Genomic DNA, 27,693 nt, shown 5'->3' with positions numbered 1-27,693 from the left:
CAGTACACTGTGTGCAATAGGGCCATATCAGCAGGTCAGATTCTTCTCCTTTCCCTATAAACAGCAAGAACCACTATTAACCACAGCCACATCCAATACCAAGGCGGGAAAAAACTACAATAACAAATAATTTGACCATAGCATCAAATCACATAGAGAAAAAAACTATTGTATTGTAACTTGGTTTAAGAGCATTGCTTTGGTATAAGATCTTCCTGTACTGGGTGGGAGGGGGAGTGGAGGACAGGACAGGTCTGCATAGCGGGGTCTACAGCCCTGTACTCTGACCCAGGAAGTCTCCCTCACCTTCCAAATCATAGCAGATCCACTTCAGGCTGGGGCTTGAATCAGGGGACAGGACTGTGGAGGTATTCTCTCCATAGCTGTAACCCCTCTCTCCCCAGACAGAGAGTTCTGCATGTATGTGCCAACATCTTCCCTACTCATTCCTTCATGCTGCCTGCAGTCTCTTTCAGTCCTTGTGTTTCCCATCCTCTCCATTCCTGCCATAATGTGCCTGCACCTATACTCAGCTATACACACTGCTGCTATAATGTTCCTGTACTCACATTCAGCTATACATACTGCTGCTGTAATGTGCCTGCACTTACACTAAGCTATACACACTGCTGCTGTAATGTGCCTGCACTCACACTCAGCTATTCACACTGCTGAATAGGAAAGTTTCTCTCACTGTCCTCCTGCAAAGCTCTGTGATTCTCATTTTCTGGTACCTACAAACTGTTGCTGTGTTTTCAGGTTTATCCACTTACTATACATGATACTCTCACATATACATTACTATATACATTACTATACATTATACTCTCACACTCATATACTATCACATATTCAGCTCATTCAAAATGTTTGTTTCATTTGTTTTACATGTTATTCAGAACGAAAAAATATACATATTTTTGGGGTATGGAACCAATTGTCTGCATTTCAATAATTTCTTACGGGAACATTTGCTTTGGTTTAAGAGTCATTTGGATTACAAGCATGGCCCCATTACGGTATTGGCTCGTAATCCAAGGCACCACTGAAAATAAATAAATAAATAAATATATATATATCACACATATGTATAATTTATACTGTACATAATTATGGTTTTCACATCAGGGAAAAGAAAAAGTGGTTTTAAGTGTTTAAGTAATGATATTTCATATGGCAAATACTATGTTCTGTCATTTTACCTCCAATACCTAAGACTGTACTAGAATATTTTCGTATTATGCGTACAATACATATGGCCTAATCTTATTTTTTTACCCATTAATTCTCTCTTGAATCTCTGTAAGGATGCGTGGTATGTTCATTTTACCTCTCCTTAGTGGAGCATTGACGTGTAGGTGTTTCTAATTATACGACTCCTAGATTACAGATTCTAACCACCCCGTTGATAGGAAAAGCCTTTTCAGTAAAAAATTGAAGAAGGCAAAGCAGTAATTATGGAAGCAGAATTAGGAATGTATGTTGTGCATGTCAGAGTATACAATGAGCCAATGTTTGGAAGCTGATCTTGTTAACAATGTGACTCCTCTGACTACTCACACGCATATTTCTCAATTAAACTTTTTGGAAGTCGTGGGTTTTTTTTGGGCCTTGAATGTCATTGACAATCCGACGTATGTGTCAAAGTTCTTCATTTAATGGAGGACACTTATGTTTAAGAGAAAAAAATATAAGATTTCTGTACTTCCGTATGGTAGTGTACTTCCACACACAGTCATGGGCCATATATCAGTAGACACTCATTTTAGTTATATGTAGCCTAGGCTATCATCCTGGAGCCCCATCTCTTGGGGGCTAGATGATCCTATTGGCTTATTCATATCATATTAGACTTGTGCACTTTTCTATATATCTGTACAGCCTTATACCATTCTTATTGTTTTAGGTAACTTTTAAGGATAATCTACACAATATATACACAGTATATACACAAGCAGTACCACAAATACATGCCATTATATATCTTGAATATGAAATTTTTCACCAGTTTTCTCCTCTGTAAACTGCATCTCTACCTTTAGTTGTCCCTGTTGGAGAGTAACTTTTGATATCTATGATGCTTCCCATACAACACCCACCCCCCAACACACACACACACACACACACACAAAAGAGGGAATCCTTCTCTTTAAAGTCTCCTTACATACCCTAAAAAGCTGCATAGAGGGCATCATAGGGCAGTAGTGAGCAGTATAAGCTGGGACTCAAGTCATGGGTTGAGAATTAATACTTATACTCCTGTTTGATGTCTCTCTGCTTCTGTTTACTGAACTCACTCTAGCCATCCTCCCCCACCATTGCTTAGAATTGTATGGGCAGCATGTAATCTGATCTATCATTCAGTTGCTGGTTCTTCCTATAAACACTGAAGAAGAAGGGAGAAGAAGTGTGTTTGTGTGTGTGTCTATGGGGGTGGATGTAAGAAGTATGATAATAGGAAAAAGAACCTTTAGGGTCCTATTACACTGAGCGATTTTTAACGATTAACGATCGCAAACAAGATTGTTTATCGTTAACCTGAAATCGTTTACCATATTACACAGAACGATAATCGTTAGTTACGATTATTACTATGATCGTTATTGCGATCGTTACTATGATCGTTTATTCCTTCTGATCCCAAAAAAACAATGGGCAATGTGCTATTACACTGAATGATTAGTGAAAAAATGCAGAACTTGAGCGAACGAATGTGGAATTACAGCAAACGATTAACGATAATTTTAGGTTCAGATCTAAATCAATGATCAACGACATACAAACAATTTTTCTATCGTTGCCTGAAATTACACAGAATGATTATTGTTTAAATTTGGACAACTTAACGATTTTTCGCACGATAATCTTTCTGTGTAATAGGGCCCTTAGGCTTATGTGTGTATATGTATATAGATACAGTATATTCCTTATTGTAGAATTTTATAAAAGCTATATAAAAGAGTTTGTTAATAGAAACCTTTAAAAAAAAAAAAACGTTGCGGAGATCAACATATACAGTTGCTGCAGGACTTTTCACACATCTTTGTAGCTGCTTCTCTAGAAGGAGGATAATATAAAAAGTATGCCTATTTTAATTTATTTTAATGTAAACTCTGTAAAGATTCACTTTTGTGAATGATGCATATATTTCCAAGGCCTAAGGTTAAAATATAAAAATCATCTGCAAAAATATGTAATCTAGTTGTCCTTTCTTGTCAAACTCTATTTAGCTGCTTCTTAGGAATAAATGCCACTGATAGGGCTCTGTTCACACTGCACTCGAGCTACATACAGCATATTCACCAGGTGGACCTGAGATGGATTCCCCAAGCACACTATATCAGTTTCAAATGTTTTGCTCATTGAAGCGGGACAAATGCTTTCTATATCACTGCCATAGCCCAACTTCTTATTACGCAGACACAGTGGCAGTGCCCACATGATCATAATACCATAACAGTACGAGCCTTGTCCTCTGAGGTCTTCTACTACTACATGAGACCTAATGAACTAATCAGATTCACGTAAGAGTAAATTTGTTAAGACACTAGGCACTAGCTTCCCTTTAATCAGCCCGGTCAGGCAGAGATCCATCCCCAATGGGTTTCCCCATCCTGGTGATCCAAACCTTGAGCCTAGTGCCCTAGAGCACCACTAAATGCATCTGTGTCTTCCACATGTGGATACAATTTAACCCTATGGCAGAGCATAGAGGCAGAGACTCCCTGGCCTGTTTGTGTGGTCCTATTTTTGGGGGTGCTATGTAACCCCAAAGTTTCAGTAATAGGGGCAAATGGGGGAAAAAACATATATAGAATTAGCATTTAAGCCAAGATGTGAACCTGTACAAGTTTGGAAAAGGCAGATGGTGCCGGAAAAATGAGGAGCCAAAGTCGTCTGGGTGGCATAGCTTGGGGCTGGAAGAAGTTTTAATGGTGGTATCACATGGTAAAAATGGTTAATAACATCAGCTGTATACTCAAAGGATTTAATGGTATTGTTTTTTTCACCTATATGGTCTTCAGAGTGCTTGTGTAGAATGGTTGTCTACCACTGTATGGTCCCTGTAGTATTGGTCTTTGTAGAGTGTTTTTTTATTCAATGACAGTATGGTAATACTACTATGTGGTGGTAATGGTAACAGCATGGAGGCAATATTTAATCAGCGTATGGTGATAATGTGATAGTGTTATGCATATATATATATATATATATATATATATATATATATATGTGTAGAAGAGGGAATTCTTGGGGTTTCTTCTTCTGACCTAGCATCACGACCCCTTCCTAGCATTACCCCCAGAAGTACCTGCAATAGTAGTTGCTGATCTCTGCAAACCAGGCAAAATATTACTATGTTAATGATAAGGTATAACAAAATCGAGCAGCCTGGGTTATAGAAAAAAATGACATTTAATAACCCAAATAGATCTGTTTCTATGTACAGGAAATATTTCTATGTACAGGGAATAAAATTTGGACAAGAAGGAAGGTCAAGAAGCTTAATTTAGTGGCAAAAAAACAAGCAAACATTTCTTATCCTCAAGCCTTCATAGGTGGTCTAAATACACAGATCTGCAGGGGTCGAGTATATGTGAAAGGTGAAGTGGTATCTAGAAGCACCAGAAAGTTTTGCAATGGTCATATTGAATCCAAACCCAAAATTTGTACAGAATTTTACCAACCAACAGAATCGGATTCCATAGGCCAGGGGTGTCAAACATGCGGCCTTCTAGCTGTTCCAAAACAATAACTTCCATCAGGTATGAACAGCCAAAGCCATGCATGATGGGAGTTGCTGTTATGCAACAGTTGTAGGGCTGCCAGTTTGACACCTGTGCCATAGACATATCCTGAAAGACCTATGGCCACCCTGTGTAAACATAAATGTTGAGCTAACCTAAATTCTTATTATTATAGGGAGTGATAAGAAGCTGCAAGATAACTCTGGTGCTGCTTATCTCTATGAAAACCAGTAGAAACAGTGCTGGGGAAATCCTTAAGTGTTGTCATCTGTCGAGATCAATTTCTTGTAAAATGAGACAGTATCCCTTTAATATTACTATGAGCCATATTACTATAGTCCTATAAATTGTAGCGGACATGGAGCAATAGTTAATTGGAATGCAAAAAACTGGTATCGAATTAGTATCTCTCTAAAGAAATAAGTAAATAAATAAATAAACAAACAAACAAGTAAATAAATTCGTAAAGAAGTAAATAAAGTAGATGATCCCCTGTGAACATTCTAAAATCCATAAGATGTTACAATGTTCTATAAGGCAAGAACTTTCAGGTACGCAGGTGATAAGGTGATCATGAGTAGGTGATCAGGTAAGGAAAGTGCAGCCATGTTGGGAAAACAACATACCGTATGCCATACATTACCATATGCAATGGACAGGTAGGAGCACTTAAGGAATGATGGATTGGACAAGGAATAAACCACCATGATTGGAGTGAGGGTTTCAGAACGTGGTACTAATGTTTCAAGGACTAGTTTACATTTATCATGTATACCGAATTCCAAAAATATTTCCACTTCAATCTCTATGACAATATTCACCTACAGTAAGAAAATTACAAAAATCCACAGTAATAAAGCAGCAGTTTCCACTATCAGATTGCAGTATATTGTTGCCCACCTGTAGTAATCTCGCAGCTCACGGTGTAATAACATGGACGCACATGGTCATAGAGAGAATGAATCACTGAAAGACTCACAGTGGCATGCGAAAAATGAAATGGTAATAACACTAATAATATGGATACATCACACAGAACACTGTGAGATTTCCGGGAACTCTTGTATTATAATAGAAAGTAGCCAACAATACAGTCAATGAGGTTTTGGCTCTTCATACCCTTCAATAGCATATTATGAGAAACAGGTGAAATAAGATGCCTATGGGGTGAAATAAGTGTCAGTTTATCTACAAGGGCGGCTATGACGTGGAAGCGATGTAATACAAACTGTGCATACTGAATTTCATATACAATTATCATAGACACAGGATAAAGATTAGAATTTCATGTGAAGAATTGCCACTATATCAGCTCATGACCAACACCTATCAATACTAATGAGTACAAATACAAATTACAAGTATATCCGCTACCTGCAGCCCTCCCAGGCTTATAAAGTAATCCCCATCGAGTGATATTCTGTTTCGGCATTACTAGGCCTATACCCACTAGCAGTATCTTACCATATGTCTTACTGAACAACTCACATAGATGAGTAATATTCTTAGAGTTATTATCCATTGCAGGTGGTAAACTGCTCTTCCTATGTATACAGATGTAGCAGAGCTGAGTTATCATTGAACTCTAATAAACAACAGAATACAGAGGATGTCAGACATATACGTATATAGTAACAAACCACCTGTAATATAGGTGTATATCCACTATAATCTGTCATCTAATTTAAACTGAATTATGTATATAAAATGTAGGTTGAACCTGATGGACTCTTGTCTTCTGTTACTATGTATAAAAGCATACATGTATATGTGCATACAGGTGCAAACCATATATATATATATATATATATATATATATATATATATGATAAATGTATGCAATCCGCTGCGTCGCATATAATATGCATATATCAGACATCTGGTAACGCAAGGTGATGATGATGATAAATCTGCAATAATCCCCTGTAAATGCCCCCCATAAGGATGAATAAGAAGTTGTGAGAGCATGCAGGGATCTCCTCTTACCTGGGCTGATCATACTATGCATTCTGTGCTGTGCCAGGAGCTTGTCACGACCAGATACCCCATCTGAGGAAAAACATGATTCACTCTCATAAATTGTCTGCAGCATATTCCAGTCACTGTGTGTAGTTCAGACACATGAAAGCTTCATCACTCTTCTGTATGGAAGCGACCCCTCAGCAGTGTTAACTCCTCCACGGGAGGGGGGTGGGGGGGGAGAGGAGGAGGCAACTCATAGACTTTGACAATTATTCCATTTTTATTCCCATATTTACTGGGCTAACTAGCCGTGTGGATGCTGCGGCTTTCTGCGAGGAGCTGTCACAGCCCGGCAGATCCCTAGTATCGCAGCCGCTGCCTGTCCGAAGAGCAGGTGCAACAGGAGGCTCGAGCCTCAGGCTTTTCTCTGTCTCGGTAATGAAAGGCAGCATGAAATAAGAGGATGAAAGCGTGAAAAGAAAGCTGAGAAAGGAGAAATATGTCCGCTATAGTGGGAGAGGAACAATGACACCCTAAGGAAGTGCGAAGCCTGTCCTGTATCTATGGCTTTTCCTCCCTGCGTGTGTGTGCGCTTCCTCTCCCTCACCCTCCGTCTCTCTCTCTCTCCTTCTTGCTCTACAGTAAAGTTGGCTAAAGCTGGTGATAACTCATTTGCATGTGAATCAACAACAGCGTGGCCTACAGGGTCCAAAAATAGAACAATGGCCTGCCCGAGCCAAAAATAGGTCACGCAGGGCCGAGTGATCGGAGCCTACATTAATGGACTTAAAAATATCCCGGCAAACACAGCTGTCCGGTCCCTGTCTTCACAGGAGCACAGTCAGTCCTCTAAGGTTCACAGGAATCATTAACCTTTTACAACCAGTCTAACCAGCACAGCGCACACTGACACAGTCTATATATATATATCTTTATATAGAGTATATATATATATAGAGAGAGAAAGAGAGAGATCGCTATATATGTAGCAGGCCCCCAAAGTATGGGGTCTCTCTATGTCCCTAAAGATCCGTCCACTGGAAATCAGGTATCAAGAAGAGTGTCAATACCGGTGTTATTATGAGACAGCAGCTAAAGTCCTTCTGCAAACATGGCGGCGTATCAGAATATCCTTTAGGATCATGAACCCTTATATTATATATATATTTTCTTAATGGAGTTATATGGGTACTCCAACGTGTAAAAAAAAATGCAAGAGGTTTGTAATATACTTCTATTAAAAAATCTCAAGTCTCCTAGTACTAATCAGCTGCTGTATGCCTTGCAATAAGTGGTGTATTCTTTCCAGTCTGACACGGTGCTCTCTGCTGCCACCTCTGTTCATGTCAGGAACTGTCCAGAGCAGTAGCCAACCCCTATAGAAAACTTTTGCTGCTCTCCAGACTGGAGAGAATATAGCACTTCCTGCAGGACATACAGCAGCTGATAAGTAATGGAAGACTGGAGATTTTTTTTTTAACTGAAGTAAACTACAAATCTCTGGCACTTTCTGACACCAGTTGATTTGAAAGATAATTTTTTTTTTTTTTTGCTGGAGTACCCCTTTAGTAGGATTTTTAGATTGTTTAGATGCATTTGTAAGTCTTTTATAATGTGCTGCTTTTTTTTCTAATGGGGGTCGTAAATAATCATTATCATGATCATTATTAACGGCCGTATTTATCAATGTTTGTTTTTACGTCTAAAAAAGATGAAATACAGGCGTAATTTTATGGCTGTATTTTCAATGTTATACTGCACTCAATCAAAGTCAATAGGAAATACAGTGCGCACACAGTATAGAATACTACTGTTAAAATAATGAACATGGTTATCGTATACAACCTGTCCGACGCTTTTCACCTGTTCACACGTTTTATTACGGCCGTATTTTGCTTTTATTTTACAGCCTTAAGATAAAAGAAACATGTGTTTTCTGTCTTTACATGAAAAAGAAAGGGAAAAAAAAAACACTATGTGAACAAGGCGGTATACCTCTCCTATAGGGCCAGTTCACACTGAGAAATCAACACTGAATTTCAGTGCTGACTCCTCACTGAAATTTCCGTCTGAAAATATAGGGGGAGATTTATCAAACATGGTGTAAAGTGAAACTGGCTCAGTTGCCCCTGGCAACCAATCAGATTCCACCTTTCATTCCTCACAAACTCTTTGGTAAATGAAAGGTGGAATCTGATTGGTTGCTAGGGGCAACTGAGCCAGTTTCACTTTACACCATGTTTGAGAAATCTCCCCCATAGTGCAGAGCCAAATTTCATTGAGTTCAATAGAATTTGCGCTCTGCAGTTCACACAGTGGAATTTCCTGCGGCGATCCGCTTTCTGCCAGGAGAATTGACATGTCAATTCTTCTGTCTGATTCTGGTGGCGGAATCCCATTAAAACGAATTGAGCGGTGAGTTTCTGCTCTGAAGTTTTTCAGCGCGGATTCCGAGCATGATTCAGGGTGGAATTCTGTGAGAATTCCGCAAGAATGCTTTCCACCATGAACTCTTTCCTCTATGATTCGGCGCTGATTCCTCAGTGTGAACTGGCCAATAGGGTGAAATAACACAGTCAGGCCATGTTCACACAATGTATGCTTTGCATAAATCATGGCCTTTTTTGCAATTTGCAACAACAGCGGTGATTTACACAAAACATACGCTGTATTGGAATGAATGGAATCCCGATCGGAGCGTATACACATAGTATACGCTCCGTCCGGGATTCCATCCGGCTGCACGAAAAACTGACATTGTTATTCATTGCGGCCGCACAGAACATAAATTGGCATGCAAGCACACACAGATGCGCCCACATCCGAATTCACCAGAAATAAAGAGCATACGGCCGGTACTGCAGTACCAGCCGGGATGATCTTCAGTAACACCGTCCGTTCTGTGACCCGGGCAGGTTACAGAACAGCAGGTGTAATACTTAGTGTGAACGCGACCTCAGGTTGCATTGCAGTTTGTGGCTATGCTTACACCTAGTATTTTGGTCAGTATTTGTAGTCAAAATCAGGAATGTAATCGACAGGGGGGGGGGGGGGGGGGGGGGGAATGATAATGGAAAGATTTGCATGATTTCTGTGTTTTCGACCAAGTGGTATTGGTTGATAATAAGCAACAGGAGAATTCCTCGCAGTATTGGAAACTACACCGCAGCTCGATCACCCATAGTACATGTTATAAAAAGATTTATATTCCCAATCATTGTAGGTTCTCCTACACGTTACAATAAAACAAAGCCTGGCGGGGGAGGGATAAAGCAAACACAAAATGATTTGCCTGGGATGTATGGCTTTTACTAGAAAACCCTATAGTAATTCCCAGTTTGAAATCTGCAAGAATGGAGCCCCCAAACAACACCATTCTGTCAGCAAGTCACATTACAAATTATGGGCTGTGTGCATAAAGCCATGGATGCAAGGCTCTTCTCCCCCACACAAATTGCATGCTAAGTATGTGACAAAAAACCTATGGTTAGAACATGTCATCATCTTGTCTGCTCACTCACAGGCAGTCACCTCTAATAAGGTACCGGCTAGAAGGAAACCAATGAGAGTAGCTCCAGCAGGCCGCTACTTGGGATTTGGCCTCATAGAAAATCCTATAGAGCTTATGCTAATGTCATGTTTACTCTCTCTAGAAAATGATATGACGCGAGGATGACTCAGGTGTGGTTATTGCAGAGATCTTTCAGCCTCTTCATAGAATTGTAACAAAAGACTGACAACCGTGCCAAATATCTTCTTCTAGTAATGCAGATAATAAAGGAGTTTAGTCCTCGATAATAACCTTATTACCAAGTATGTGACTCTCAGCAATCAGCCCAGCAGCAAATGTTTAATTCCCCTGCAGTGCCTCCACAGGTGAAATGAAGAATTGCACACAACACAGAGAAAATATATTCATAAAGAGGTACTCCGTTGAAAATCTTTTTCTTTCAAATGAACTGATTGCGGAAAGTTATATAGATTTATATAGATCTCCAGTCTTCCAGCTGCTGTAGGTCCTGCAGGAAGTGGTGTATTCTCTCCAATCTGACACAGTTCTCTCTGCTGCCTCCTCTGTCCATGTTAGGAACTGTCCAGAGCAGGAGAGGATTTCTATGGGGATTTGCTACTGCTCTGGACAGTTCCTGGCAGCAGAAAGCACTGTGTCAGACTGGAGAGAATTTACCACTTCCTGAAGGACATACAGCAGCTAATAAGTACTGGAAGACTGGAGATCTTTAAATACGAGTAAATTAAAAATCTATATAACTTTCTGAAACCAGTTGATTTGAAATAAAAATATTTTCACCACAGTACCCATTTAATATTACTCATCCCCAACCTTTGCCCATTGCTCACTCAGTAGCTGAACAAAGTAGCAGACTTTGTCCTGGGATAAATTCACAGACTCCTTGCACCTCCCATATAACTGCTACTGTCTTCTCATATCAATGTACGTGATCACAATGAACCGGATTTACATGAACTATATACACTACACTAGATAGAAAGTCATATTCAATAATAATATGGTAATTATGATCTGGGTATCACATTTAGAGATGAGCGAACTTTTCAAAAGTTCGGTTCGAGCAAATTTCGTATTTCTTCTGTTTTCATAGTTTAAAGCAACTATATGATACGGGGTTAGTGTATTTGGTTAAATTTAGGGCTCTACATGTCAGTAACTTCATTATCTTTTCAATATGTCAAAGTCATTTTTTTTTTAGACTTCAATATTCACCATTACAGGTCTATGCAGGAAATTCACCATTACAGGGTCTATGCAGGAAATTCACCATTACAGGGTCTATGCAGGAAAAAGGTCACAAATGCAGTGAAGGAGCAGCAATAGTCATTGGAGGCCAGTACAGGAGCAGCACTAGTCAACATGGAGGACAGGCAGGAACAGCAGTAGCCAACATGGAGGCCAGGCAGGAGCAGCAGTAGGCATCATGGAGGACAGGCAGGAGTAACAGTAGCCAACATGGAGGCCAGGCAGGAGCAGCAGTAGTAAACATGGAGGCCAGGCAGGAGCAGCAGTAGCTAACATGGAGGCCAGGCAGGAGCAACAGTAGTCAACATGAAGGGCAGGCAGGAGCAGCAGTAGCCAACATGGAAGCCAGGCAGGATCAACAGTAGCCAACATGGAGGACAGGCAGGAGCAACAGTAGCCAACATGGAGGCCAGGCAGGAGCAACAGTAGCCAACATGGAGGCCAGGCAGGAGCAGCAGTAGCCAAAATGAAGGCCAGGCAGGAGCAACAGTAGGCAACATGGAGGGCAGGCAGGATCAGCAGTAGTCAACATGGATGCCAGTAAAGGCCCAGCAGTAGCCAACAAGGAGGCAAGGGCAGGCACACCAGTAGTCAACCTAGATGCCAGTTAAGGCCCAGCAGTAGCCAACAAGGAGGCCAGGCAGGAGCAGCAGTAGCCAACATGGAGGCCAGGCAGGAGCAACAGTAGTCAACATGGAGGGCAGGCAGGATCAGCAGTAGCCAACATGAAGGCCAGGCAGGATCAGCAGTAGCCAACATGGAGGCCAGGCAGGAGCAGCAGTAGCTATCATGGAGGACAGGCAGGAGCAACAGTAGCTAACATGGAGGTCAGGCAGGAGCAGCAGTAGCCAACATGGAGGCCAGGCAGGAGCAGCCAACATGAAGGACAGGCAGGAGCAACAGTAGCCAACATGGAGGCCAGGCAGGAGCAGCAGTAGCCAACATGGAGGCCAGGCAGGAGCAACAGTAGTGAACATGGAGGGCAGGCAGGATCAGCAGTAGCCAACATGAAGGCCAGGCAGGATCAGCAGTAGCCAACATGGAGGCCAGGCAGGATCAGCAGTAGCTATCATGGAGGACAGGCAGGAGTAACAGTAGCTAACATGGAGGTCAGGCAGGAGCAGCAGTAGCCAACATGGAGGCCAGGCAGGAGCAACAGTAGTCAACATGGAGGGCAGGCAGCATCAGCAGTAGCCAACATGGAGGCCAGGCAGGATCAGCAGTAGCTATCATGGAGGACAGGCAGGAGCAACAGTAGCTGATATGGAGGCCAGGCAGTATCAGCAGTAGCCAACATGGAGGCCAGGCAGGAGCAAAAGTAGTCAACAAGGATGGCAGGCAGGATCAGCAGTAGCCAACATGGAGGCCAGGCAGGAGCAGCAGTAGCCAACATGGAGGCCAAGCAGCAGTAGCCAACATGGAGGCCAGGCAGGAGCAGCAGTAGTCAACATGGATGCCAGTTAAGGCCCAGCAGTAGCCAACAAGGAGGCAAGGGCAGGCAGGCACTTCAGTAGTCAACCTGGATGCCAGTTAAGGCCCAGCAGTAGCCCACATGGAGGCAAGGGCAGGCACACCAGTAGTCAATTTAGATGCCAGTTAAGGCCCAGCAGTAGCCAACATGGAGGCAAGGGCAGGCACAGCAGTAGTCAACCTGGATGCCAATTAAGGCCCAGCAGTAACCAACAAGGAGGCAAGGGCAGGCACAGCAGTAGTCAACATGGATGCCAGTTAAGGCCCAGCAGTAGCCAATTATGAGGCCAGTGAAGGCACAGCAGTAGCCAATATGGAGGCCAGTGAAGGCACAGCAGTAGCCAAGATGGAGGCCAGGGCAGGAGTAGCAGTTGTAATGGGGTGACATGAGCAGCAGAAGCAGAATAATGAGGTCCATGGACAGGCGAGAGGTAGCAGGGCAGCAGGAATGGTGGAATGACCAGTAAGGTCTAGTTCACATATAGGCCATAATAGATGCAGAAAAGGTCCTACATCTTGGGGACAACAGGACCAAATCCTACTCTGTGATATCAGGAGCAGGTGTCACAAAGTCCTTATCTATCCATGTGGCGTTCATTTTGATGAAAGTCAGACGTTTCACACTATCACAGGACAATCTGGTTCTCCTGGGACTGACAATATGACCTGCTGTGCTGAAAACTCGCTCGTATGACACACTGCTAGCCGGACAGGAGAGTATGTCCAAAGCAAATTCAGCCAGTTGTGGCCAGACATCTAATTTCCCCACCCAGTGGTCCAGGGGTTCCGGCGCGTTAGGTGGCAACGTAGAGTCCAAAAACACCTGGACTTGCTGTTTGAGGTGTGCTGCCATGTCCTGCTGCTGTGCGGGTGCTCCTGTTACCCCGGCCTGTGACTACATGAAAGCGTGCATCATGGTCATCAGGCTCAGACTGGTGCCGCTGCTCATGCCACCCAAGCTGCTAGAGGAGGATGTGGAGGAGGCAGCGCTGCTGGTGTGGCCCTGGTGGGAATGGTGTAAATGAGAGCACCGTGTTCCAAAGGCTGCCACTAACTGTGCACCCAGCTCCTCTCTATAATAATTCAATTTTTCCTCCCATTGGGAAGGGTGAATGAATTCACACAGCTTGTTGCGATACAGTGGGTCCAGTAGTGTGGACAGCCAGAACTCGTCCTGTTGACGAATCCTTTGCAAGCGTGGGTCAGCCCGAAAGCAAATCAACATGCGCTTAGCCATTTCCACCAGGGAGTGGGAAGAAGTCCCCGCCTCCGTCTCCACAGCAAACTGCCAATGGGTACTGTCTCCATCCTCCTCATCCTCCTTATAGCCCTGCATATTCTCCTCTGGTCTGGAAGGAAGGCTCATCTCCTCCTCCTCCATCCGTCTCCCCTAAGAGTTCCTGTGCGTTTAGGTCCTCCTGTGTGTTCAGGTTTCTCCTCTCCTCTTTCCTAACCTTTCCTTTCTATTCCCACAATATCTTCTCAGTAGTCTGTAGTACACAACAGCAGCCTGCTTGCTCTCTCTCTCTCTCTCTCTCCCTCTACACACTGCATGGTGCGGTCACATGTGACCGCTCCTTTTAAAGCAATGCGGACGTCACACAGGGGGTGGGCTAGTGCAAGATCCCTGCTGATTAGATGTGTTCCGGGCATCATGGGAAAGCGCTTTTCCCGCCCGGAAGACTTCCTGCTTTCTAGAATGGCGGCTGCCATTTTAGAAAGCAAGGGGAAAAAAAATCGGAGCGGATTTCCAAAAATCCGAATCTGATCGGACTCGGATTTTTGGAAAAATCCGAACCGGATCCCATACCGGCTGAATCGGTTCGCTCATCGCTAATTGCATTATCTATCATTGTATTCTTTTCTTATATGGCACAGGGCTGGCTCCCACTGAGACACCTGAAAACTGCTTCTTTAACCCCTTGCCGCAAAATGACGTTCCCGGGAGGTCATGTAAAACGTCATGCTGTCCCTGCCTCCCCCCGCGGTCCCTACCGTCCATTGGGCAGCGGGAGGAGGCTGTGTCACACAGCCTCCTGCTGCTGCTCCTGCCCGGAGGAGACACGCGTTCCCCCCGGGTAGTTAATCGTAATGACCCCGTCTATTAATCCTTTACATTAATTATACCACCCTATTAACGCTGTAAAAAAAAAAAAATAACCAAAATGACAATTTTTCGTTAATCCCGCCCCCTAAAAAATATAGATAAACGCTATTAAAACAAAACATGTACCCAAAGGGTGTACCACTAAAAACATCAGCTTATGCCGAAAAAAAAGCCCTCACATAACTCCATTGGCAAAAAAATAAAAATATTTCTGCTCTTACAATATGCAAGACACAAACAGTATGTTTAGCATAAATGCCATAAACTATAACAAAAGCTATATAAAATGGATATCACTGTAATCGTACCGACCTGACGAATAATGATAACATGTCATATGTAACTTTTTGGCCTACAAAAAAAGGATTAAAAACGGCTGCTAAACTGTGTTTTTTATTCATACCACCTCATAAAAATTTTTATAAAAAAGGATAAGGGTATCACATGTCCCTCAGAATGGTACCGATGGAAATGTCAACTTGTCTTACACAAATATTTTGGCATTGCACGGCCTCTGTGACATAGTATAATGGCTAAAAATACCTGAAATAAATAATAGCTCCAAAATTCACCAGGTCTCTGTCATGTCTGAGACCTGTGGGTGTCAGGGCCGCGGCGGCATCCCGTGCTTCGGATCGCCGCCACTGCCACTGCCCCTGCCCCTCTTCCCTGCTGACAGCGCATGCCGGAGCCCACGTGTTGGGGTCTGGCGCCGCTGTCTCTTCAGCTCCGGTGAGCGTCTCACCTCACCGCGTCCCTGCTTCTTCCTGTCCCGGCCGGCAAGTGCGTCCCTGTCTCCTAGGGCGCACGTGTGCCGGCTGTCACAGATTTAAAGGGACAGTGCGTCCCTAATTACGGTGTGCACCAATGACGCCCTATAAATTTACACCTGCCCTGCAGTCCCTGTTGGAGCCTCTGCATGCTTCCTAGTGTGTTTAGTCCCAGCTGCCAGTTGTTCCTGTCCGTTGTTCCCGCCACCTGCGGTCCCTGCTCGTGACTGTGTCTATGTGTCCAGCTGCCTGCCTGCCTGCTAGCCTACTGTTCCTGCTACACCTTGCTCCCCTTCACTAGCAAGCCAATCCAGGGGTAGCGACCTGGGGGTCGCCTGCCGCTGCAAGTCCATCCCGCCTTGCGGCGGGCTCTGGTGAAGACCAGCGGCCCCTTAGACTCCGCTGCCTGGTGCTGCTTACGCCATTGCTGGTGATGGTCCAATGGATCCACAACTCCAGTCATTACAGTAGGTGAGTCAGGTGACGCACTGTGGCCACATATCGAAGCCCTCTAACATCCTAACAAGTAAAAGGACATTCACCAAATGACGTCACAATAAAGCAGACATGTTGTAGATGTTGCAGTAATAATTAGTTTATGTGGCATGACTATTTTTCTTAGAACAAGAAAATTTAGAATATAAAGAAACATAAATTTTTATGCGCAAATGTGTTTTTTTTTTTACAAAAAAACTACTGAATTTACCAACCAAAGTATACCACTAACATAAAGAGGGGTATGTCACGAAAAAACAATCTTAGAATGACCGCGATAATTAAAAGCACCACAGAGTGGTCACTACATAAAGAGAGACAGGTTAGAGGTGAAAAATAGGCCCTGGTCATTAAGGCCAAAACAGGCTGAAGAGGCAAGGAGTTAAAGAACTTCAGCATTAGGCTATGTTCCCAATAACACCCATTGTTGCAAAACACATTGTGGGAATATAGCTTTAGGCCATGTTCAGACGCTATATGAGACCGGCCGTTACATGACCTGGCCGGGTCACAGAACGGCCGGACTCAGAAAAGATCATCCCGAGCGGTACTGCAGTACCGGCCGGATGATCTTTAGCGCCGCTGAGTTCTGATGTGGGCGCATCCGTGCATGCCCGCATCGGAACTCCCCACTGCACAAAATGGAGCATGCGACCAGAGCCGCACGCTCCATAGTGTGCACTGACAGGGATTTCTGTGTCCGCTATTCATTGAATAGCGGCCGCAGAAAACTGATATGTCAGTTTCTCGCAGCGCCTCTAGGGATCCTGGGCGGAGTGTATACAATGTGTATACACTCCGGCCGGGATTCCCTCCGCCTTCAGCACAACGTAAGTTCCGTACTAATCACGGCCGTTGCAACATTGGCCATGATTACTGCAGAACTTACGTTGTGTGAACAGGGCCTTATACTGCATGTAAAAACAACAATCATAATCAGTATTAGAAAATTATAACCAGTGGCATAACATGAAGCCTGTGGCCCCAAAACACTGGTGCCTCTGGGCCCCTACTTTTCTGTCTGTCCCGTCTTTAGTTGTGTTGTGCAGACCCATATACTGTACTTACCTCTTCCCCGAAATACCAGTCCCGGAGCCCATCCCGCTGCCGAGATATCTCTGTCCGAAGCCGCGCGTGTGCTCACCAGAGATGAGTCTGACGCCCATAGAGAATGATGACTCAGTCATTCTCTATAGACGTCGGACTCATCTCTGGTGAGCGCGCTGGCGGCTTCGGATGGGGATATCTCGGCGGCGGGATGGGCTCTGGAACTTCGTAGAAGCGTTAAGTATATGGGTCTGCATCGAGGAGGTCGGTCAGGCTCTGCCCTGGCACGGGGGGTGACAGGTTCTCTTTAAGCCTGTGGAATTATTCATTTTCACAGCCTTAAAGGTTGTTGAAAGGCAGTTCAGCAAGCTTTTTCTATACCGCACTGCACAAGGTGCTCAGTCGAACATTGAGCATTGAGCGGTCGCAGTTACACTCCATATGAGAAATGACTTATGGCTCTCCCTGTATTCATTTGTAACATTAAGGTAACAATTGTATAACCAATCACCAAGATTAAGGCTGCGTTCACACGTAACGGATCCGCAGTGGATTTCTCGCTGCAAATTCGCATCGAGAGCCCCTGCGGATTCCTGGCCTGTACACTATGGGCAGACAAACTCGCAGCAGGATGGACATCCCACTGCGAGTTTGTCTGCAGCCCGCCCCGTTAACCCCCCGCCACCGAAGCGTATACTTCACCTGCTTGCTTTGGGGCTCCCGGTGTCTTCACGCCCTGCTCAGCCAATCAGTGCGCTGCGGCGGGGCAGCACACTGATTGGCCAAGTGGGACATGCCGGGAACCCCCAAAGCAAGCCGGAGCAGGGACCAGGTGAAGTATATGTTCCAGTGGCTGGGGGATAACGGGGCGGGCTGCTGACAAACTCACAGCGGTTTGTCTGCCTATAGGGTGTACAGGGCAGGCATCCGCAGCGGGTCCCGCTACGAATTCGCAGCAAGAAACCTGCTGCGGATCCATTACATGTGAACGCAGCGTTAAGGAGCATTGGACTCCCTGCCACTTAATGCTACCTGTGCAATGCATGTGGCGTGATTCCCTGAGAAGCATGGGAGCTGAAACAAGTAAGTATTCACATAGGAACACAGTGCCAGCATTGAAATCCTTAAGTTGGAACATTGTCAATGTTAAATATTTTAAGGGATGCACAATAGCAGCATTAAAAATTTCTTAAGGGGGTACAATAGCAACATAACATTTTTAAGGGGACACAGTGGTATAATGATGTATGTAAATACTGACTTGTTTTCTTGCTGCTGTTTCCAGTGCTGCTGGTCATGTTCTCTTTGTCACCTTTGTTTACTTGACTTCTGAGGTTAATGGGTGGATACAGCATCGTTGCCAAATATCCCGATTCTTCCGGGACTGTCCCGGATTTGACAGGGCAGACCCGGCAAATTAATGTCCTGGGTATGTCCCAGCAAACCCCGCCCCCGTTATGTCATGCCCCACCCCGTAACAGCCTGCAATGCAAATCCAGAAGCCTAAAAAGTAAAGCTGTTAGTATTGGCTGGAGGCTGTATATTCTGCCTCTTGCCACTAGATGCCGCTCTCTCCTCCCAGCTACATGGCCTGGCAGGGTCGTCACTCCTGCCTCTGGGCTAGAAGAGCCTGAAGGAAGTGAAGATGGCCATGTGCTGCAGTGAGACAGGTACTGACATGTCCACATGAGGGGAGGAAAAGGTATATACATTAGTGTGAGAGGCCAGGAGAATAGTGATCAGAGCTGTGACTGGTATACACTTTATACACAGCTCTGATTACCTGTCTCCTAGATTCTCACACCAATGTATATATGTATATGTATATGTATAGTCTGCCCCAGCTAACCCCAGTATGCCCTAGTCACCCCCCGTCTGCTCCAGTCACCCCCCCCCCCCGTACTCTGCACCAGTCACCTCCACGTCTGCTCCAGTCATCCCCCCACGTCTGCTCCAGTCACTCACCAGTTTGCTCCAGCCACCCCAGTCTGCACCAGCCACCCTCTAGTCTGCTCCATTCACCCCCAGTCTGCTCCAGTCACCCCCCAGTCTGCCCCAACTATTCCCCCCAGTCACCCCAGTCTGCTCCAGTCACTTCCAGTCTTCCCCAGCTACCCCCTATCTCCCCCAGTCACCCCCAGTCTGCTCCTGTCACCCCCAGTCTGCCCCAGCTACCCCTAGTCTGCTCCAGTGTCCCGCAGTCTGCTCCATTCACCCCCAGTCTGCTCCAGTCTCCCCGAGTCTCCTCCAGTCTGCTCCACTCACCCCAAGTCTCCCCCAGTCACCTACTGTCCCCCTAGTCTACCCCAGCTAGCCCCAGTCTGCTCCAGTCCCCCCAGTCTGCCACAGCTACCCCCAGTCTGCCCCAGCTACCCTCAGTCTTCCCCAGTCTGCCCCAGCTATCCCCAGTCTTCCCCAGTCACCCTCAGTCTGTTCCAGTCTTCCCCAATCTGCCCCAGATACCCCCAGTCACCCCCAGTCTGCTCCAGTCACCCTCAGTCTGTTCCAGTCAACCCCAGTCTGCTCCAGCTACCCCCAGTCTTCCCCAGCTAACCCCCTTCACTCCTAGTCTGCCCCAGCTACCCCAGTAATCCCCAGCTACCCCCAGTCTGCCCGGCTACCAAGTTTTTAAGGTTTCATGGGGCCCCATGACTCCTAGCTACACCCCTGCACCTTATCTGTTCCTGTACTACTACACCCCTTATCCGTTCCTGTGCTACTGCTGCTACTACTACACCCCTCATCTATTCCTGTACTGCTACACACCTCATCTGTTCCTGTACTACTACTACACCCCTCATCTATTCCTGTACTGCTACACACCTCATCTGTTCCTGTACTACTACTACACCCCTCATCTATTCCTATACTACTACTACACCCCTAATCTATTCCTGTACTACTACTACTACTTCCCTCATCCTTTTTTGTTGTTGTGACTGTAAAGTTCTAACTAAAAACTTCTGGGGAAAAAAACCCCCAAAAAACTGGTGTCAAGACACACCCCATAAACCACACCCACGATAGGTCACACCAACCGAGTCCACATCCGAATTAAGCCACACCCTTTGTTGTCAACACTAAAGTGTCCCTGGAAAAAAATTTTAAATTTTGGCAACTATGATACAGGGTGTAGGTCATCTCTGTAGGGAAGTAAACAGGAAGGTGGTGGCAGGAAGGACACTACTGGACATGGTGGAGATAAAACAGGTATAAAGTTGTTTTTTTTAATTTTATGATGAGTTTTAATATTTTTTACATCAGACAAGCCCTCTAAGTATTGATTTCAGGGGAAACTTGTGACATTGTCTGCCCATAAGTTTAAAGGATTTTGGCAGGAAACTTTGCATAGTTGAGACTAGAGATGAGAGAACCAGCCAAATTTCTGGTTCGTATGAATCAGAAATCTCGGCGGCTTACTCCCGCTGTCTGCCGGCTCCGTGCAGCGGGTGGATACATCGTAAGGAACGCCTGGAAAACTGGGATACATTCAATGGGTATATCCCAGTTTTCCAGGCATTCCTTACGATGTATCCACCCGCTGCATGGAGGGAACAGACAGCGGGAGTCAGCCGCCGAGATTTCTGATTCATATGAACCAGAAATCCGGCTGGTTCGCTCATCTCTAGTTGAGACATAGTTGAAGAAGCCTTCTTCCTCTGACTGTGTCTGCACAGTACTATAGTCAATGATAAGGTCCACAGAGAGATAATGTCTGGAAACTTTCTTCCCTATGAACAATCCCCAGCATATCATTACGGTTGTTCTGGTCATACTGGGAGAACTTGTGTATTTGGCTACTTGATAAGTTATTATTATGACACTGTACATTATTACTGACATGATGCTATTCTGCATTGCCCAACTTCGATCAGTACCCAGGTCCCTAACTGACCATGATCACTGGCAAGAAAGACTTAGAGACATCATTGGCAGCAATGGAGGTGAAAGTTACGCCATACCCAATCCGCCATTCCCAAAACTGTAAATAGAAAATGTCCGAGCTGGGGAGACCCAGGCTGATCTTTTGGACCAGCCTGCAGCTATAACTCTAATGCATTTTCATTTTTCCATTTATAATCCAATAACTAGCCTATGCATTGCAAAACATAGGAACATGTGATTTTTCTGGCTGAAGCTTAACTAAAATGGGACTGTGGCCTGTTTATGCCAGATTTTAGTTCAGGAAGTTGACAGTCTCCGAAAGAGATGCATCTTGTCTATAGGTGTTTCTACAAAGAGTTGGGTAAGGTTGACAGGCCTGTACAAAAGTTGAATATGAGAAGTGATGTAGAGGCAGAGCTGAGTTTATTCCATAATTTTGCACACACTTACTGTATAACTTCTGTCTCACTGGAAATTGAAGGAAGGGACATTATGAGAGCAGAACTGGCTCGGTCAAATCATACTAAGTTCAGCTACATAGGTAGCTCTCCACACTGACCAGCAATGTAGATGTATACTGCTGTGTTCATTCCTGTTATTTAATAGTTTCACTGGTTGTTGGGATATTTGTTTGATAGGCTTTATAGGCTATATCACCATTGTACGGCAAGGATATATGATATACCATTGGCCATCATCAGTGCTGTGTACCAGGATTAAACTGAAATCCCCAAATAAAGGTAATTGTAGCTGTAGAGCCCCTGAAGATGTATTGCTAAAGAAATGTGTTGGACTGTTATATCTTATCTAGAGAGCTTCAGAATAAAGTCAAAATAAAACAAGCAGGGGCAGGAGGGAAATTGATTACAAGTACGAACTTACCTCTCCCTGTGCCCGCGGTGAGTGGTGGGACTCTTGCCGGAAAGTTGTGATGACATCATGACTCGGGGGAAAAGGCCTGTTCCATCTGATGGACTGGCCGCTCAGCCAATCAGTGACTGGAGTGGCGTCCTGCCCCAGTCACTGGCTGGCTGAGTGGCCAGTCCACCAGCCGGGTCATGACACTCAACGGGGAAAGGTAAGTTAGTATTTGTAACCAATTTCCCCCTCCCGGCTGTCGGATTATATAAGTAGCCAGACTTCTGCTTTAACTATGAAAGAATGGATACAAAGAAAGTGGAGAGAAAACAGCCAGGAGTACACTAGCTTCAAAGTAATGTCAGAAACAGAAAGACAGCCATCTATGTGAGTTACACAGGCTGTACAACAAAATGGCAGGGAAGTTTGAGACTATTGAAAGTTGCTTAACTTTGCATTTAGGAAGCAAATGAACTCTTTAAAAAATTCAGTGTAAATGCTTTATAGCTTTCTAGTGTATGTAATCTCTATGTAAATTCACATTCATGTAAAGTCACATAAGTAAAATTAGTACTGGCCTGCTGTGGGGGAGACCATTTGGAGGAGAAAGAGAGGTAGGTCATTGTTCTAGGTAATGGAGGGGGAAGTAACCGTTTTTATTTAAGAAAAAAAAGCTTAAATAACCTACAGTATATCACAAAAGAGGAAGTGGAACCATCAGGGGCTGTAAAATGTATGTTATAAACTTTATTGTTCTTTACAAGTATCACTGCCAAGAGAGATTCCATGTGGCAGTCTCTTACCTGTTCTTTAACATGCTGTTTCTATTACTGAAATCTGGAAGATCATGTCTCCATAAATACAAAGATGCAATGAGGTTTACTGGCATTTAGCAACTCCCCTTGTGTCCTCCTGTGGTGTTCAGCCCGTTCAGCTAATCACTGACTGAGACAGGACAGCGCTGTGGCCAGTGATTGCCTGAGCGGGCTATCACTCCATAGACGAGGTCCTCTCTGGCCTATAAGTGCATATGGGCTCCATAGACAGGGGTCCTAGGTGTGCTCTCCCCTATTAGTGAATACAGAAAGCCACTGGGAAGAGCTGCTCCTGCTCTGAAGAGATTACCAGGTATAAGGTGGTTTTTCATTCCTTTAAGTGGGCGCCATAAAACAACATATTTTTCTGCAGCTCGAAATCTGCACATGTCTTCAGCTTAAGCTGCTGATCTCAGGACAATCCGCAGATCCTTGATCCTCAATGCTATTATTTTCTCTTTGCTCAGGTAACATAATATTATATATAATCCATAGTATAATGATGACAGTTTAGCTATATGCACACAGTATGTTTAGACTCTTTTCAGCCTCAAAATTAGGCAAAATATGACTCAAACTTTCAGACATATTTTCAGGCATTTGCACCACTTTTAGACTTTTTGACCTGTATTTAATTTTTTATTTATTTTTTAACTTTTTTCGATTTTTTTTTTAAATCCATTTTTGCTACAGCAAATGTTATTATGCAATCTGCAAACTGTTTAAAAAAGTACCCAAAACCATAAAAAAAACAGTTTTTCTTTACTTTTTATGTAAATGACATTCTGTTCACTTTTATGATCATAATTATGATAGACATATTAAAGAGGTACTATGCATATTAAATAAAAAAAAATTACTTTATAATATAACTTCAATAAAATAAATGTATCGTTTTTTTTTTTTTTTTTTCTACATTTCAACTTTAACGGCCCCCTCTGCTGCCACCAGCGTTTGTTTTGGGAACTGCAGGGCTGATCCCAATCCCTGCTCTAATCAAGTGGTGCTGCACAGCACTATACAGAGCAGGGTTCAGTTACCTTTGTATAGTCTTATACACAGTATCCGGGAGGGAGGCTGCCTAGCACGATCTCTGTGTCCGGCAACCTCTGCAAAGCGAGCTGTGACTACTACCTTCACTCGCTCTGCCAGTGGTTCTAGCCGAGCAAACGGCAAAACTAATCACTGTTAGTGAATCGCTAATAGTTATATAGAGAGGCTGCCACACTCTGCTATAGTATCTAAGTATCTTCAGTACAAGAAGGGAACAAGACCCTGGAATACTGTTTGAGGCTAAGTTCACACAACGTAAATTTTCAATAAATAACGGCTGTTGCAACGGCCGCTATTTATTGAAAATTAAAATTACACTGTGTCTATGGAATCCCAGCTAAAGTCAGCCCGGATTCCATGCAGCCGCTTAGAAAACTGACATGTTAGTTTTGTGCGGCTGCTATTCATTAAAAAGCGGCCGCACGAAACTGACAGTGCAGACAATATAAAGTCCGTCTCCGGACGCACTTTACATTATCTGCTATGGAGATTTGAAATGCAGGCACACCTGAATGTGTCCGCATTCCAAATTAAAAGAAGTGAAGTTCATCCAGCCGGTACTGCTGTATCAGCCATCGTAAACTTAACAGACAGCAGCCGTTCTGGGACAGCTATAACGGCCGCTATAATACACTGTGTGAACCCGGCCTCAATATTATGACTGTAATAATTATGGTCATAAAAGTGAACAGAATGTAAACTTGCAGATGCAATTTAAGGCTATGTTCACACTACGTAAATTAAGGGCCGTTGTTTTCACCCGGCCGGACCTGTGTGCCTGAAACTACGGCTGTAGAAATATGGCCATACGGTCTAGTTGTGAAACTAAGGTCGTTGTATAATTTTGCTTCCTAGCTTGTTTCTGAGTGGGATGAAACAAGTCATTTATCTGGAATACTGCGCCCAGCCCAATAAACCACACAGAAATTTTTTTATTTCAAAATCAAGTTTAATTTTGCAGAAATAAATAATCCGTGCGCGGCCGCATTGAAATCCACGGCCGTAGTTGGAACATTACCGGACGGTAATGTTCCGTCATTACCGGACGGACATGTTCATTTTTCACGGAGCCGTGAAAACAACGTCCGTTGTCTGATACGTAGTGTGCATTGTACGACCATAGTTCGTATACATAGCAGCCAAAGCATAAACCTCAAAACTACGGCCGTAGTTTTGTGTTTCAAACTACGGCCGTAGTTTTACGTAGTGTGAACAAAGCCTAATAGTTAAAAAACTACTTTTGTAACATTTTAAAAAAAATATTTAGTGCACATAATCAAAAAATATTATACAATTATATTATCTGTTGAACTTTTTGTTAATGATATCTACACTGTGTATACTAAAAGAAAACTTTTTTTTTATTTTTTTCTAGAAGTAAACTAACACCAAGTTATATAGAAAAAAGTTCTGTAAAGTATAAGATGTTATGTATATAGGAATGAGTGCTGTCTCCTGGGTTTTTGCTTTAATATAAATATACATGTTCTCCTTCCAAAATAAGAATAGTAAATAGAGAAAAGGAACTGTCATCTATGTCAAGTCTAAAATATCACTGGAAGCTTTTGCTCATAAAGCGGTTTGAGTATCGCCCACGCACTGCCATCCTGGTAGTCTATTTTTGTTGCCTGCTTCTCTAGCTACGCTGCAGTTGGCTGATGCACTGTATGCTTGATGTCTTGCAGTTTCAGTTTTTAACCGTGGCTGAGAATAGATTAATGCTGCTGGTGTTTCTGTGTGTTTTCACTCTGCAATTATTATTGCATTGAAAATTACACACTATAATTGCAGATGAGGTCATGGAAATTAATTGGAAACGTCTGCATTGACGAAATGTTACAGTGGCGTAGGACGACGTTGGGGTCGAAATTATGGCTCGCGGGATGAGTCGTGCATGGTTCAGTGACTGCCATTTTCATGTCATTTAGATTGCTGCTCGCGTTACCTCAGTGTGTCTTCTTTTAATTACGTAACAAATTATGTAACGTCTTTGCAGGGTGTAATTATAATGTCTGTCAATAAGCATCAATTAGTCATCTTAGCGGCTCTTAAAGAAAGTGCGAAGCAAAGAAAGAGGAGAGAGGCAATCTCTCTTAAAGGGATCTTAAACGCCTGGGATGGAAAGTTTTCCAATCGATCCTTAGTAGATTAATTTTGAGAACTTTTTTTTTTTTTTTTTAAGGGTGTTCACTTCTCGATAATGAATTGGCTATTACCTAATGTATCTAGGACAACCATTTGTAATAGTTTACAGATGTAGGAAGACCCAATTATGGTCAGGATAGAGGAAATATATCCACTGACTTCATTGTGTAGAAATAGTTGATGGTGTCATTTTGTTGCTAAAATTTTGACTTTTGACCACAAATTTGTTGGTGCTATGAAAAGTAGAAGCAGAACCTATGTCTGGTAAAGGATCCATTGTAGGTTGGAGGAAGGAGGAGGAAAAGGGTGTCTGATGTTATCTTTCTGTCCAAAAAGGTGTGGGAAAAAGTTGGACAAGCTAGGTCCAAGACCACTTATCTCATAATAGTAACACAACCAGTTGAAACGAATGTACCATCAGGTACATCACTTTAAGATTTTTACACCAATAGACTGGCGCTGGCACAGGGATTCGGCTACCACAGTCCTTTTTTGAACTGCGGACCAGTTCCAGTGCACCATGCTGGTCTGTTTCCAGGCACCAGCCCAGTCTGAAGCACTGGAGGTTTGCCCGCCCTCCCCCAGTGTGACATTCTGCCCTCCACTCTGTGGCGCAGCTCCATTAGAATCAATAGAGCCATGACACAGAAGGGCGGGGGTTTCATTACACTGGGGACGGGGGTAGGGTCCTTTTAAGTGTGTTAGTTTTTTTTCTATGCAAAGTAATAAAAGAAAGCTGCCAGTCATTGAGAGAAAACTCCCACTCCCATAAGATTAGAAAGTGGGAATTTAAATAAATTGCCATTTACACTGAATCTTTTTGTGATTTTTTTTTTTTAAATCTCCTTAGTGCCTCCAACAATATGGCATGTTTATGCGTGAAACACTGGACTGGATAAGTGTAGGGGTCAGCTGGGTTTGTTTCCAACAATGTCACCAATGTATCATTCCTACCAGAGGTTGTATGTGCGAGGCAAAAATTGTCTCAACATCTGTTTACAAAAAGACACATAATGAATGGTTACAATGGCCTAGTCAATGGTTTCCCAGGAAGCAGATATAGTATTTTCTAGGCTTCATTTCTCCTTAGTTGCTGGTTTAAGGCAGGATAACTCGCGAATGTAGCTGGCCCTCTGTTTATCATGTTGTCTCTCTCTCTTGGGTGGGACCTCTCTGTTTTTGGCACACAATTTTGATCCATGTGAAGCTGTCCCTCTGGAGAACAGCTATTCTTTCGCTAGCTACCTAGCATCATTAGGCCTCCATACCCTGCACCTTCAAACAATATGCATGCCAATTTACATATTATGACTTTGTTACCCCAATTATACTTAGGGCGTTTTTACAGATCCCTATTGCGCTCATCCAATTAATGAGAAAAAACTCTTTTTAGCAGATGATGGCTATGTTTTTACTCTCTAACAAAATTGTGCACCAGCCACACATCTCTTCATGTAACAGGAGATGTGTGGCCAACAAATGATGGAATAATAGCAGTCCATATGGAAGAATAGTCTATACCTGCTCATTTACAGCATGTGTTGGGCCATGTCATAGGGCC

General features: G+C 43.7%; 1 protein-coding gene across 3 annotated transcripts in view; it reads right to left on the bottom strand.

Annotated features, from left to right (window-relative positions):
• Positions 1-27,693, bottom strand: part of HDAC9 (histone deacetylase 9) — a 385,669-nt gene that overhangs the window by 129,344 nt on the left and 228,632 nt on the right. For 2 of the 3 annotated variants that reach the window (XM_069958804.1, XM_069958805.1), the window contains exon 5: positions 6,735-6,797. The exons of the other annotated variant lie outside the window; for it this stretch is intronic. In XM_069958804.1, the coding sequence (XP_069814905.1) occupies positions 6,735-6,797 (63 nt within the window). The remainder of the gene's footprint in view (positions 1-6,734; positions 6,798-27,693) is intronic. 3 annotated transcript variants of the gene reach the window in all.

The sequence above is a fragment of the Dendropsophus ebraccatus genome, chromosome 2 (assembly GCF_027789765.1).
Source record: "Dendropsophus ebraccatus isolate aDenEbr1 chromosome 2, aDenEbr1.pat, whole genome shotgun sequence".
In the NCBI taxonomy this organism is placed as follows: domain Eukaryota; kingdom Metazoa; phylum Chordata; class Amphibia; order Anura; family Hylidae; genus Dendropsophus; species Dendropsophus ebraccatus.
This window is presented reverse-complemented; position numbering and strand designations above follow the sequence as displayed.